At 43.0% G+C, this 13755-nt stretch overlaps 1 protein-coding gene across 2 annotated transcripts in view; it reads left to right on the forward strand.

Annotated features, from left to right (window-relative positions):
* Positions 1-866: 866 nt before the first annotated feature.
* IPO8 (importin 8) overlaps positions 867-13755 on the forward strand; it is a 48368-nt gene continuing 35479 nt past the window's right edge. Inside the window, exons 1-5 of one of the 2 annotated variants that reach the window (XM_081129089.1) lie at positions 867-1177; positions 5293-5374; positions 7762-7918; positions 10369-10527; positions 12084-12240. In XM_081129089.1, the coding sequence (XP_080985215.1) occupies positions 1094-1177; positions 5293-5374; positions 7762-7918; positions 10369-10527; positions 12084-12240 (639 nt within the window). In that variant the 5' untranslated portion in view covers positions 867-1093. The remainder of the gene's footprint in view (positions 1178-5292; positions 5375-7761; positions 7919-10368; positions 10528-12083; positions 12241-13755) is intronic. The other variant, XM_081129090.1, reaches the window with a different exon arrangement.

The raw sequence follows: 13755 nt of genomic DNA on the forward strand, positions 1-13755 counted from the left end.
AACCAGAACTCTCTTGTGTCGCCAGCTACTTTGGTCAGCAAGGTGTTATTATCTGCTCCTGGAAAGATCACATTCCCTCAGATGTATCTTGCCCACAATATATAATCAGAATTTTCTTCTGGTTAACCTTAAGGAAAACTAGCTCCTCAATATTTTTATGCCATTGAAATTGGCCATAGTGTGTGGAAACGGTATAACCCTTCAATGCCTTTCACTACTTTTCTGAGAAGGTCTGGAAATTTTTCAGAAACTCAGGCAAGTAGTTTCTCTGATTTCCGTATTTCCAGAGTTGACATATTTTACCTGTTTACATTTGTCTCTTCTGCAGATTGTAAACTCCTTCATAGTAAACTGCATCAAATTCATGTTGCTACAATGTGGCACATGGATATTTCAGTTCCCTGGTTCCACAATAGGTTGGACAAACGTTCAGTGAGCGAATGAATGATTGAATATGAATGAGTGGTGGCTCCCACAGACCGAGGGGCCCTGTCCTCCCCGGGCTAGATGATCTCAAGGTCCTGCCAAGTCGGCCCTGGAGTAGGCTCCGTGGTGATGCCCGAACAGTTCTCGGGCTGACAAGAAGGGCTGGTCTATCCACATAAGGTGAATTTTGAAAGCACTTGTAAAGAGACACCTGGCCAGTCGGTTTCCGCAGAGCGGGAGAGGAGGGCGGTGTATTCTGCAAGCAGCTCCGCGGTCGCTGGGGGCAGCGAGAGCCGGTCCCCTCAGTCCCTCGGCCGAGACCGCGTTCCGTACAGCAGCATGGCGGCCGCCAGGGGGAGCCTCACAGGGAGCCGCCATGGCCCCCGCCGGGGGAAGGGGCCGCCGTAAAGCACGCGCGCTTCCTCTCCTCCCGCCTCCCGCCGGCTGTCGTAAAAGGGTGAATGGAGAGCGAGTTGTGGGGGGTAGAAAGGGAGGACAGGGGGCGCGGAGTCGGAGTGGCGCAGCAAGTGGCTGCAGGTGGCGACGGTGGCGGGGGGTGGGGAGTGAGGTGGTCCCGGGGTCACGGAGGAGGCGGCTGAGGGGCCGAGGGGAAACCAGAGCTGCAGCCTGGCCTACTGGCCCGGGGCCGCGGAGCCCCGCCGGGGAGATGGACCTCAACCGGATCATCCAGGCGCTGAAGGGCACCATCGACCCGAAGCTGCGGATCGCGGCGGAGAACGAGCTCAACCAGGTGAGGCCGGGCGGGGCCCGCCGGCGCCCCGACCCCCGCCCCGGCGCGGCCCCCGCCCCCGCCCCCCGGGTGCGGTCGGCGCCGGGCCGTCCCGAGCAGCCTCCACCTGTTGGCCCCGCCGCATCCCTCTCGCGGCTCTCCTGCCCCGGAGCCTGGTGCGCGCGGGAGCTGCGCTGCCAGCCTGTGCGGGGGCCCCGCCGCATCCCTCTCGCCGCTCTCCTGCCCCGGAGCCTGGTGCGCGCGGGAGCTGCGCTGCCAGCCTGTGCGGGGGCCCCGCCGCATCCCTCTCGCCGCTCTCCTGCCCCGGAGCCTGGTGCGCGCGGGAGCTGCGCTGCCAGCCTGTGCGGGGGCCACGGTGCATCTGGGGGCGCTGACGTGGGGACGCGGGTGGGAAAACCCCCTCAACATTCAAATCTGCGTTCAGCTGCTCTGCACACCCGGCCCTTCTTGGGTGCTGCTGTGGGAACCCTGCCCCTCGCCTGCCTCGGGGCGCTGGCGGGGCTGCCTGACGCCGAGGGGGCCGGGGTGGGGGGCGGGGCGGAGGGCGAGGCGGGGGGGAGGGGCGAGGCGGGGGTCGGGGGGAAGGGAAAAGGAGGGGGGCGGGGGTCGGGGGAGGGGAGAGGAGGGGGGCGGGGGTCGGGGGGAGGGGAGGGGGGAGGGGAGAGGAGGGGGCGGGGGGCGGGGGGAGCGATGGGGCGGGGGGAGGAGGCGATGCTCCGGGGCCCTGCCTCACACCTGGCACGTGCAGTGATTTCCTGCAAACGCTGAGATGTGCACGACTCTCTTACCCTGCATCCTCTGTTCCCACCAACCGGCCTCGGCCTTGTTACCCCGGCATTTCCAAATTCTAGCGACCCCAGACTCCAGCCTACGTTTCCCTCCTCACCTGCGGGAGTGACTCCGGGCCTCTCACTAACCAGCGCGAGTCGAGGCCACCCCTAGGTTAGGGCGACAGCTGCTGAGGGTGCGGTGACCCCTACAATATAAAGGAATGTTCCTAAGTGAGCGGTTCCCCCAGCGTGGCCCCGGGAGAGCAGCGGCCCCGTCACCTGGGGACTCGTTGGAAAAGCCAATGATGGGGCTTCAGCCCAGACTTAGAGCCTCAGCAGCCGGGCTGGGGCCCAGGTTTGTCTTCATCAGCCAGCAGGGCGGTTCCCTGCTCCCCCAAGTGTGAGCACCACCCGCCTCAGTCGGTTTGTGCGGGGTTCAGGGGGCTCCCCGCCTGGAGCTGAGTTGAAAGGGCAGGTGGGCCTCGTGAGCCTTTGAAAGGCTTTGCTTCCCTGGGACCCCGGCGGGGTCTGGAGTGAGTGTGACCCCAGGATTCCCGGAAGAAAAGGGACAGGGAGACACTGACTCGGGAGGGGAGGCTGAGCTGAACTGAAGCCCAAAGGGCATGTCTTTCTTCTTAAAAAGAAAAAGACTCTCACTCAGAATAGGAGAAAGTTAAAGTTAATACCCGTCCCAGGCTTTACAGGCAAGGACTGTGTGTTGATTGGTTAGGAAAATAGTCATCCTGGGGTTGGTTAGGAGGAACAAAGCAAGAGCTGGGCTTGCAATCTATTACCATGACTATTTGCGCCCCCTTCTCACGGTGACCAGATGTCACTTTGATAGTGTCCAGGGGGTTCCTGCCTTTGATACCATGATAGGCTTGCCGGCCTCTGTTAGCACGCCCTCGCTGTGGGTCGGGTTCATCAGTGCGTAAGTGCCGCTGATTGTATAGAAGTGGAAGAGGCAGGTGGGAGATCCCGTAGAACGAGAAGTGAAATTTAGAATCCAGTTCTATTTTTTTTCATGGTATTTTAATCCAAATTCATTCCATTCTCACTCTGCCCTACCCCATATTCACCCAAGTCGTCACAGACCGCAATTTCCTCTATAACTTCTAAAAGCAGCTTATTGCAGTGCACTCTTTCGCGTTTATATTTTGTATAATACTTTGGATTGTAATATGCGCTAAGTAATTTTTTGAATTGTCTGTAAGTAGAAGACTTCAATTATGAACCAGGTGAAGAACTGGGAGGGGGACAGAGAGGGAAGGGCAAGTTCAGTAGAAGCCCTCAACATGGCATGTTGGAGGACTAGAAAAGTGAATGTAGTGGGGCCCTTGAGGCAGAGAATGGGAAAACATCAAGTCTTTGTTTTAAATGAGCTCTCATGAAATGCAGAGTTTAGCTAAGCAAGTAAACTCTTTATTTTCAGAAAACTTCACAGATACAAAGTAAATAGCCTCAAGAAATCATTGAGAAATGTCTCCCCCCCCTCTTTGAAATGTGAAGCCCAAGGTGGAAAAAGAAATTGGATAAATATTTGTGAGGAAAGTAGTGTGAGAATACATCTGAAATTACCACTGAAGGTTTTAGCTGGTCAAATTAACAGACTGAATCAGGCCTAAATGAAAAGACAGAAAGTTGCAGATGTTCTTTGAAGTGCAAACAGTTGCAAAAAGAGGGAGTCCAAAATGTGTAAATGGCAACAGTGTTGAAATAAAAGTAGTCTCTGCAATAATTATTTTCAAATAAGTAGCATTAATCTAAGTATAAAGATTATTTTGTATTTATGTATAATAAGATTTAAAAAAAAATACTAAACTACATACATTAGAAGTAAACTATATAGATACTTAATTCACTATAAGATCTTCCAGAATCTCAAAAGTTGCAAACACAAGTTATTTTATAATGTAAATGTAGAAGGTGTAGAAGATTGGGCTAAATCTGTGTTAATTTTGACTCTTGTAAACTGTTGTTGAAAGAATTTTTTTTTCTTTAAAACTACTTAAAAATTCTGGTGGCTTCAATTATGGATGAAACAGAATTTACTTCATTTACAACAGATTGAGATTCTGAGGTTTATACAGGATGAAAGGAAGAACGATTATAAGATAATTCAAAATTATAGAAAGGTTTGGGAAGCATACTGTTCTTAGATGGAAAGGTTCAATATTTAAAGATGCCACTTTTCTCCAATTTTTTTTGGTCAGTCATTTATCTTAATAAATGCAATTATAAATAAATGAATAGGAAAGGTGATACATTAAAAAAATTGAGTGGTATGCCATCATAGATCCAGGCTCCTAGGGGAGGGTAAACTGAACATCATTTGTCTGGCTTTAGCTTTACTGCGAATTTATGAGTCTTTTCTGGGAACGTCAGCGGGCAAGGCCAAGTACAAGCTCTGGAAACCTTGCAGGGTTGTAATACGGTCCAGGTACCAGACATCTGGTGGGAGTATGTCAGAAGGAATGGGGTGCTTCTTTAGTTTTTTGTGCTTCTAAAGTCACCCTGGCCAAACTCAGAAGTCAGTCAAGTTAGAACATGGCTATGGGGTGAAATGACCCAGGCAGCAGGCACTTCAGCGCAGGCTCACTTGGGCATAGTTAAGTTTAAAAGATGCTCCGGCAGCCGAGGGCAGCGCCGATGGCAGCTCTGAGTGCTGTGAGGCATACTCTTCCCATCAGGACAGGTTCCCTCCAGAGCTCATGCACAGCTACTTAATGTCATCTTCTCCATTTTCCTGTGTTGGATCTTCTGTTTTCTATAGCACATGTTTTTCTGTTTTTGGTTTGTTAAAAATATACCATAAACAAAATCAAAGCACAAATAAGCTGGGAAGAAACACTTGCAATGTACAGGTCAAATAAAAGGTTGAGATTGTAGCTCTTAGAATTTATTAAGACTAAAACAGATATTCCATTTACAAAACGATAAAGGGAATAAGGGATTTGTAGAAAAGCAAATAGCCAACAAACAGGAAAAAGTTCAACACAGAGGAAATGTAATTTAAAATATGAATAAGATTTTAAAGTTTTTGAAGGAATGATAATGCCTATATTGGCATATAGGCACACTCACATGCTACTCTTGCTACTGTAAATTGCTAAACCCTTTCTGGAGAGCATTTTGACCATATATATGAAAAAACAAACAAATAAAAATGTTCATACTCCTTTATTCATCAACTTACTAAAAAAAAGTACTGTAGTAATCTTCATTTTGGAGAGTTTCTCTCACTCTGAAAGTCTCTATTATTCACAGTAGTGTATTTAGTAACAAGTACTAATAGTTATTCATTTATATTGCCCTATTTTAAAAAATATTTCTTTGTAATTTCAGTCCTACAAGATTATCAATTTTGCCCCCAGTTTACTTCGGATTATAGTCTCTGACCATGTGGAATTCCCAGTGCGTCAGGCAGGTGAGTTGGGTTTGTATCCTTTATAAATTTATTTGTGGTGAAAGGAAAATAAGAGTTTTATTTTAATTCTAAATATCTGTGATTTCTTGAAGAAAAAAAAAGGAAGTGCACAAGAAGTGTTTCTAATGGCTTAAAAATCACTTTCCTTTTCCGTGGAAACTTAGTGGTAGACACTGAGCTATTAAATTTTCCTTAGTTTTTTCTTTCTACTTTTCTTTTTTCTTTTTACTTTCTTCCTTGCTACTATACCTTTGCCGTTTTCCCCCCATCCTTCCCAATTTTAATAGCTTCATCTCCCTACTTTTTTATCATTCCTGGTGGCTTAGCCATTGGGCGCACAGATTAATACCATGAATTTATATATGTGAATTTGAGCTCCATTCATGCGTCAGATCATAGAGGTAAAGTATTACACAGGTGTCCTAACCACACGATTGGGGAGCAGGACTTTTGTTTTAAACTTAAAGGTAAATAGACTTACCTTTAAGTCTATTGGACCTGTGGTAATTCCATGGTGTTGTGTATTGGTTTATTTTGTTTTATTTTATTTTTTGCTTTTTTAAAAAAAATAAAAAATCTTTATTGATTTCAGAGAGAGGAAAGGAGAGGGAGAGAGAGAGATAGAAACATCAATGATGAGAGAGTCATCGATCGGCTGCCTCCTGCATGCCCCTGACTGGGGATCAAGCCTGCAACCTGGGCCTGTGCCCTGACAGGGAATCGAACTGTGATCCCCTGGATCCTAGGTCGATGCTCAACCACTGAGCCATGCATGCCCAGCTGGGCAACTTTTTGCTTTTTTAATAAGATGGTCATTAGAGCCCAAAAGGTAAAAAAAATGGAAAAAGTCTTGGAGTACCATGATTCCTAAAAAGAGAGTAACTTCAACATAGAGGGGGTAAAATAATAGCTAATTTAAAAATAAGTAGTTAAAAAGGCTTTTTAAAGTTATTATTTAACTGACATATACTCATTGTACATAATTTGGGCAATAGAGAAGAATACCAAGAAGAAAGTAAAAAATTACTCAGCATTCACCACTCAGAAATGAGCATCATTAACACCTTTGCATGTATTTGGGTAGAGGGATTGATGAACAGTTTTACAGAAATGGGGTTGTACTCTACATGCTGATAAAAGTATTTAATTTTACTTGAAATAATAATGAAAAAGTAAGGGATCATTAGGCTTCGGGAAAATACTTATAACTATATGTATGATTTCCTGAAAGATGCCTTTGTAGTTAAGAAAAATCTATAGAAAAACATTTGTATTGAAATATTTGTAAGACTTCTATGTATGTTTTTTGGAATGATTGCTCTCAGTTTATTTAATCTTTGTTTTATAAAACAGGCTGTTCTGAAGCCACATTTTGCTAAATGGAACCTATTTTAATAACCTAAGTATAGATACGGCCATTGTGAATTTCATATGGAAGCTTTGTGGAAACAGTACTTTTAAAGATCTTAAAGCGACTTATTAAGCTAATATACCTTTATATGACATATAAACATTACAGAAACACAGAATCTATATGTTAGATTGCTCTTAATCCCACTCCCAAATTAGCTGCCATCAACTTTGGTGCATGGTTCTCCAAGTCTTTTCCCCCCCCCGTAGATATGCTGGCTTTAAAAAGTAGCAAAAATCTGTTTATATTACATATGCCATTTTATAATTTCCTTTTTTTCATTTAACCATGTACCTTGGGGGATTGTTCCATGTCAGTGCATATGCATATACTTTATAACAATTATTTAGTATTTCTTTGTACAGAACTGCTGTGGTTTATTTAAACAGTTTGATGTTAATGAATATTTCCTTTATCAATCCTTTTTGTTATTGTTATTATAGAGGCAATGCTCAAATGAGCATCCTTGCACATATATTCCTGGATACTTGTGGGAATATTTTCTTAGAATACATTACAAGAAATGGAAATGCTAGGTCGATGGATCTTAATGATGTGAACATTTAGAACTTTGAACCTTATTGCCACGTTGCTTTTGCTTGCGTTTTCTAGCAACAGTGCATTAGAATGCTAGGTTCCCCATATGATGACAAAACCATTTAAATCCCTATAGAACTAGTCTCGAAAATAAAAAGCAAACTTCAGACAACAAAGATACATACATGGTAAAATCATGGACTTACAATTCAGTCATTGAATGCTGTTAGTTTTATAACTAGAAAACATTTTTATTATGGGGCACCACACGAGATGGCCTATAGAAAAGGCACAGTGTAAGATTTATAACTGTAAGATTTTCCATTTTTGCTGGCTGTCATGTTTAACATTGAAGGGCTTAGCTTTTTTTCTGTAAAGCTGAATTAAAGTCATCTTTTTGGTACTGCTACATTAACATTTTTTACCCCCTCTAACTTAGCTGCCATTTACTTGAAGAACATGGTGACACAGTACTGGCCAGACCGAGAACCTCCCCCGGGAGAAGCAATATTTCCATTCAACATTCACGAAAATGACCGCCAGCAAATACGTGATAACATTGTGGAAGGGATAATTCGATCTCCAGATTTAGTGAGGTACATTATACTGTATTTTCCTACTACTAGGAAGCACAAAAGCTATGGACAGGGGGAAGTTGGATTTAATCATCAGCCTCAAGTTTGGTTTTTCAAAGAGGTAAACTAATGAAGACGGACACTCAATGAATATTGTTTTACTGATTTGTCTTGCGTTTGTAACCCTTTGCAATTATTTTGGGAAAGATTTAGTTGCTTTAAGTTGCCACAAAAAAGAGTTAAGGCAAAAATCGCACTTAACTAAAATTGTTGCATAAATCCCTGCTGTGTAAATAACTTATGCTCTTAGTTACGATCTCTTGACTTTTTCCCGTCTGCTTTCCTTTTTCCTGACACAGGGAAATTGACTTCTGGGAGTTTTAACCTACCACATTTCTTAACACTTGACCTATCTTTTGATTCATTTTTCTGACCCGAGTCCCTCTGCCTTTGGAGGAGACAGGACAGAGTGGTCCGTGGTTTTTCACGTTCAGCTTAGGTGCCATGGAGCAGTGCTGCCAGGAGCCCTCTCTGCGGCCACGGGAATCTCCTGTAGCTGCGCCGTCCGGGGTTTAGCCACGCGGTGTAAGTGGTATTGAGTGTGTGAGACGTGGCTCTTCTAACTGAGAAGCTGAATTTTTAATTTAACTTTGATAAATTCAAAGTGTGCACATGTAGCTGGTGGCTGCCCCTGTTATTGGACCTCACGGCTGTAGAGTCATAAGCATTTTGCAGTCTTAAAATAGGAGAAACAAACTCTTTTCAACATGAACTAGTAATTAGATTTCTTTTGAAAATGGGGGAGGGAAATAGATGAAGCCAAGGTAGGGGAATGAAATTGTTTAATGTCAAGAGATTAGATATCACTTTCCCCCGAGGGTCTAAGGCACATTATTGACATAAGCAGGAGAAAGGGGAAGAAAGTGTGAGGAAAGAGAAGAAACGTTGAACTCCTCTTTGTTCAGTTATTTTGTCTGTTTAGAGGAGAAAATGGGTGTCCTGATTAAAGAAAATCACCATTATTCGCATTGGTTGTCCAAATGCCAACCTAGGCAGTGGCTCCTCTGATGTACCATCATGTATCCATTTCTTGTCAGAATCTTTGCATTTTCAGGTGGCCCTGAATCTTGCAGTGCTTCTACATAGCGATGTATGGAAGGATGGCTGTTCATAGCCGGCCTCTGCTTGGTTGCAGTGAGAAAGGGTTTGGAGGGTCAGCCTGAAGATGAAATTTGAAAAAGTGAAGTTTCAGTTTCGTTGCATGCAGATTACACTTACTAGTTGTTTAGGAACAGTTGCTGGTGGCACAAGGGGAGACCTTTATTTTTATAATGAGACGGTTCTTTGTGGCTTTGCTGCTTTTATGTCCTGAAGCCTTGACTAATCATTTTTGAAGAAATATTTTTAAAGTTCATTTAAGAGTATTGCAAAGAAAATTTTTCAAATAGGTTTGGTAACATAAGGAAAAGGCATTTTGTTTGTTTCATTTCAGTGAATCTAAGTTATTGGCTGTTCAACTCAACACACGCTTTTAATTTTTTTCACTGTAGAATTCTAATTTAGCCAGGCTCCCTTTCTAACCATTTACAAATGACCATGTAAGGACATATTAATAGTTTATAGAAGAGAACTTTTTCCTCTCATTTTCTTTTTAATAACAATTACAGTTGGGATCCTGTTGAGGAAATGATTACTGACCTAAGTGTTATGACATCACATCTTTTATTTTTTTACTTTGTGGTTTTATTGAAAGGATTCCTCTTTTTCTGTTTTTCCTGTGGCTTTTTTTCTTTATATCTTCAGAAATAGCTCTTAGATTTCCTCTTCAGAAATTGTCAGTTTGTCTCTTGTACACAAAGCACAAACTTTAGTATTTCAGGAAGCTTTGCTGGGCGCAGCGTTCGGTGTTGGTTGTTAACTGAAAGTAGATGCTTCCAGGTTTTGGCTCCCAGACGTGCTTCCCGTCACTGTGTAGGCCTCCGTTGTACTCTGACCATTTTTGGGCTAAGTTTGTCCACTTAAAGGGCACAATACTTTATTTGTTTTGTTTTCCTCTTAGGATGTGATAGCCAAAATATAAAATATAACAAGCTGGGAAATTTTGTAGAGCTAAATTCATAGTTTTTTTTTTTTTTTTTGAAAAATTTTAATGAATTTATTTTAAATTTATTTTTTCCCAAAACTGTATTTAGGATAAGACTGTTTGAAAGGTTTTATTTATTTATTTATTTATTTATTTATTTATTTATTTATTTTTAAAGAGATGACTTGTTCTCTTTATTTTCAGTAAGTTGAGCCACTGAGAAGGTTTGTCTCAATAGTACTGTTCTTTGTCTTCCCACCCCAGATAGATAACTATATAGTGTAGGTAAATAGGAGTTAGAGTGCTTGTATGTAAAATAGTAGGGGTCTTTGAAACCTGATATTTATTAACTACTTAGACTTTCGACTTTCCTCCCCCCACCTTATAGAGTCCAGTTAACAATGTGTCTCCGTGCCATCATTAAATATGATTTCCCCGGTCACTGGCCAGCAGTAGTTGACAAGATAGACTACTACTTGCAGTCACAGAGCAGCGGAAGCTGGCTTGGCAGTTTATTATGCCTGTATCAACTGGTGAAGACATATGAGTAAGTCGATTTCCACTGGCTGACAGTATCAGCCTTGCGTTACTTAGAGTTAACTTGCATAGAGGGGTCTGCTGTGGGTGTGCTGGGGAATCGGGTTAATTTGGCAAGTGGTGGCTGAGCACAATTACACTTGTTTATTTACGGCAGTCGTTTAAAGAACCTTTAATCTGCAAGTGTACATTGCTGATCTCTGAGGTGGTGATAGGATGTGAGAATGCTGTGCTTTTCAAAAATTATTTGTTAGTTTCAGAGGACCATTTATTAATAGCTTTCCTTGGAAACTTTGATATACAGGTATCTTCACATTTGTCTTCAAGTGAGCACATTATTTATTAAGTACACCAAACATTTAACTTTTTGGATGCAAAATAGGAAATATTAAAGCTTCTTTGCTAGTGATTTTCTTTTCCATAAAAGTTGCCTGGGAGGCGGGAGACGAGTGTCACATTTATTAGCACTGCTTTCTGGTTTCTAAGAGGACTGCTACTTGTACATGCAAAGTCCTGTAGTTCTTTTTACAAGCTAGCGAGTTCATACTCTGTAGAGCTTTTAGAAGATATTTTAGATTTGTAGAAGTTGAAGTGACCTAAGAGCACATAAGTTTGTGAACTGTTTTAACTTCTCAATTTAGGGTAGTATAAAAGGAAATGTTTTCCCCCACATTATTTGCTATATAATAGGAATGTCTATTTAAACAGACATATCAACTTGTATTTTATAGGAAGAACTGTGGTATAATAAAAATTAATTTAAGTTGGAGGAAAATTTATTTAGGAAAGTCACAAAATAGTCTTGGATTCTTTTGTTATTTTATTTTTTAATTTAATCCTTACCTGAGGATATTTTTTCCATTGCTTTTCAGAGAGTGGAAGGGAGAGAGAGAAACGTCGATGTGAGAGAGACACATCTATTGGTTGCCTCCTGCACCTGCCCCGACTAGGGTGGGGGATTGAGCCTGCAACCGAGGTACATGCCCTTGTCTGGAATTGAACCCGGGACCCTTCAGTCTGCTGGCCTGGCTGACGCTCTAAACCCTGAGCAAACTGGCTAGGGCAGTCATGGGTTCTTCTTCTTCTTCTTCTTCTTTTTTTTTAAATCAAACATTTTTATTGATTTCAGAGAATGGAAGGGAGAGAGAGACAAAAACATCAGTGATGAGAGAGTCATTGATCGGCTGCCTCTTGCACGCCCCCTGCTGGGGATTGAGTCCGAAACCCAGGCATGTGCCCTGACTGGGAATCAAACCTCAATTTCCTGGATCATAGGTTGATGCTCAACCACTGAGCCATGCCAGGCGGGCAGTTCTTTTAAACTAGTCTAATTATTTCTGAAAGATTTTCAGTATTCTTTCTAAAACAAGGATGTGCTCTTTTAAAGTTCTTTCAAGTTTATTCTAACAGTCCAAACAGAAAATGTAAGCCAATGGTTGGGATGTTTTTGCTTTGTTAGTTTTATATAGTTTAAAAATATATATATATATTTGTTTATTATTTATACTTCTTTTGTAAGGGGGGGGTGGAAATTATTTTTCTTTCTTTTTGTCTTTGCTCATGTAGATATAAGAAAGCAGAGGAAAGAGAACCTCTTATAGCAGCAATGCAAATATTTCTGCCTCGTGTTCAGCAACAAATTATGCAGCTTCTTCCTGATTCCTCACATTATTCTGTTTTACTACAGAAACAGATTCTGAAAATCTTTTATGCACTTGTTCAGGTAAGTTTCTGTTGGAGAAGATGAATATGGGGCCTTGCTTTCCTGCCTGACACATGGAAAGTGCTCAGTAAGCGTCAGTTATTGTCAAAAATTATTATATAGTCTCACATATGTTTCTTTAAAAAAAATGCTTATGAGAGAACTGGCTCAGAGAAATTAACTTGATTGGCCAAAGTCATCGGAGTGGCAGAGCTGAGATTCAGTGTCCATGTGCCTTTTTCTCCAGTGTCTGAAGTGCTGGGTCTGGAAGAACCGGGGTAGTGAATGGCCCCAGAAACCGGTTACTTGGTTGATCTGTCCATAGCCTTCTGCCTGTAGATTAGTTATGATTGTGGGAGAAGAGGAGGGAAGAGAAGACACTCCCTCTTTATCAGGAAATCATACTGATGGGAGTTTGTTTGCATTTGACCTACTTTAAAACTAACAAAGAAGATTTAGTGCTCTCTTCAGGTGAGGGGTAAAAAAAAAGTGACCTCGTCACCCTCCCCCAACCCTCTGTTCCCCATCTCCAGCCCAGACTCCCCAAACTCCCCACTGCACTTAGAACAGAGTGTGAACTTCCCAGCACGGCCTGTAAGCCCTTCGTCTCTCCACCTTTCACCTTTCTCACCTTTGTGCCTCACACTCCAGCGGAACTGAAATGCGTTCAGCTTCGTGAACGGGCCGTGGCCTCTCTTCCTTCCGAGCCTCTAAAAGACTGCGTTTCTGCCTGGCCCCTGCCTCCCCGTTGTACCCTGGCCGATTTGTGCCCTTTCTCCAGGTCTCGGCTTGCAGTCCTCCTTCCAGAAATTTGTTCCTGATGGCACCCGGCTGGACGAGGCGGTCCTCCTGGGTGCCTTTGTCGATACTGTGCCGCTCTCATCTGTACCCCCTGTAACCCCACAGGTTAACTCCTGGCGTACAGATGCTTTTTCCCTCAGCTAGATGCTTTCCCCTCAGCGAGAGTGGGAGGTGAGGGACTGTGTCCCCTCATCACTGCGTCCTTCGCGTGCAGCAGGTTTCGGGTTGCCCGCGTGCAGAGACGGTGCTGCCTCGTCTCCCTTTCCTCACGTGTAGCGCGGGGACCCACAGTGACACAGGGGCTATGTGTTATGCCAGCGGAGAGGAAAGTCGTTGAAAAAATGTTTCAAGAGGTAAAGGTTTTCATTAAAGTGGTTAAAATGAGTTCTCAGCACCAAATAGGTAATTATGTGAGGTGATAGAGGTGATCTTACTGTGCTAATCATTTCTCAATATATACACACGTATCAGAGCCTCACAGTGTGTGCCTTAAGTGTATCCACACAACGCTATATGTCAGTTATATCTCAATAAAGTTGGGAAAACTGGTTGAAGTGAAAAGTTTGAAAAAGGGGTAAATGTTAAAGGGGTAAATGGTAAATGGTAAAGGGGTGAATGGTAAAAATCACTTACGTGGAATCTAATGCTGAATAAATGAGACCTTACTGTATTAAAAATTTTGTTTTTCACTTAAAAAAAGTAGCTCCGAGGAAACAATTCATGGCATGTATACTA

The sequence above is a fragment of the Miniopterus schreibersii genome (assembly GCF_964146895.1).
Source record: "Miniopterus schreibersii genome assembly, chromosome: 2".
In the NCBI taxonomy this organism is placed as follows: domain Eukaryota; kingdom Metazoa; phylum Chordata; class Mammalia; order Chiroptera; family Miniopteridae; genus Miniopterus; species Miniopterus schreibersii.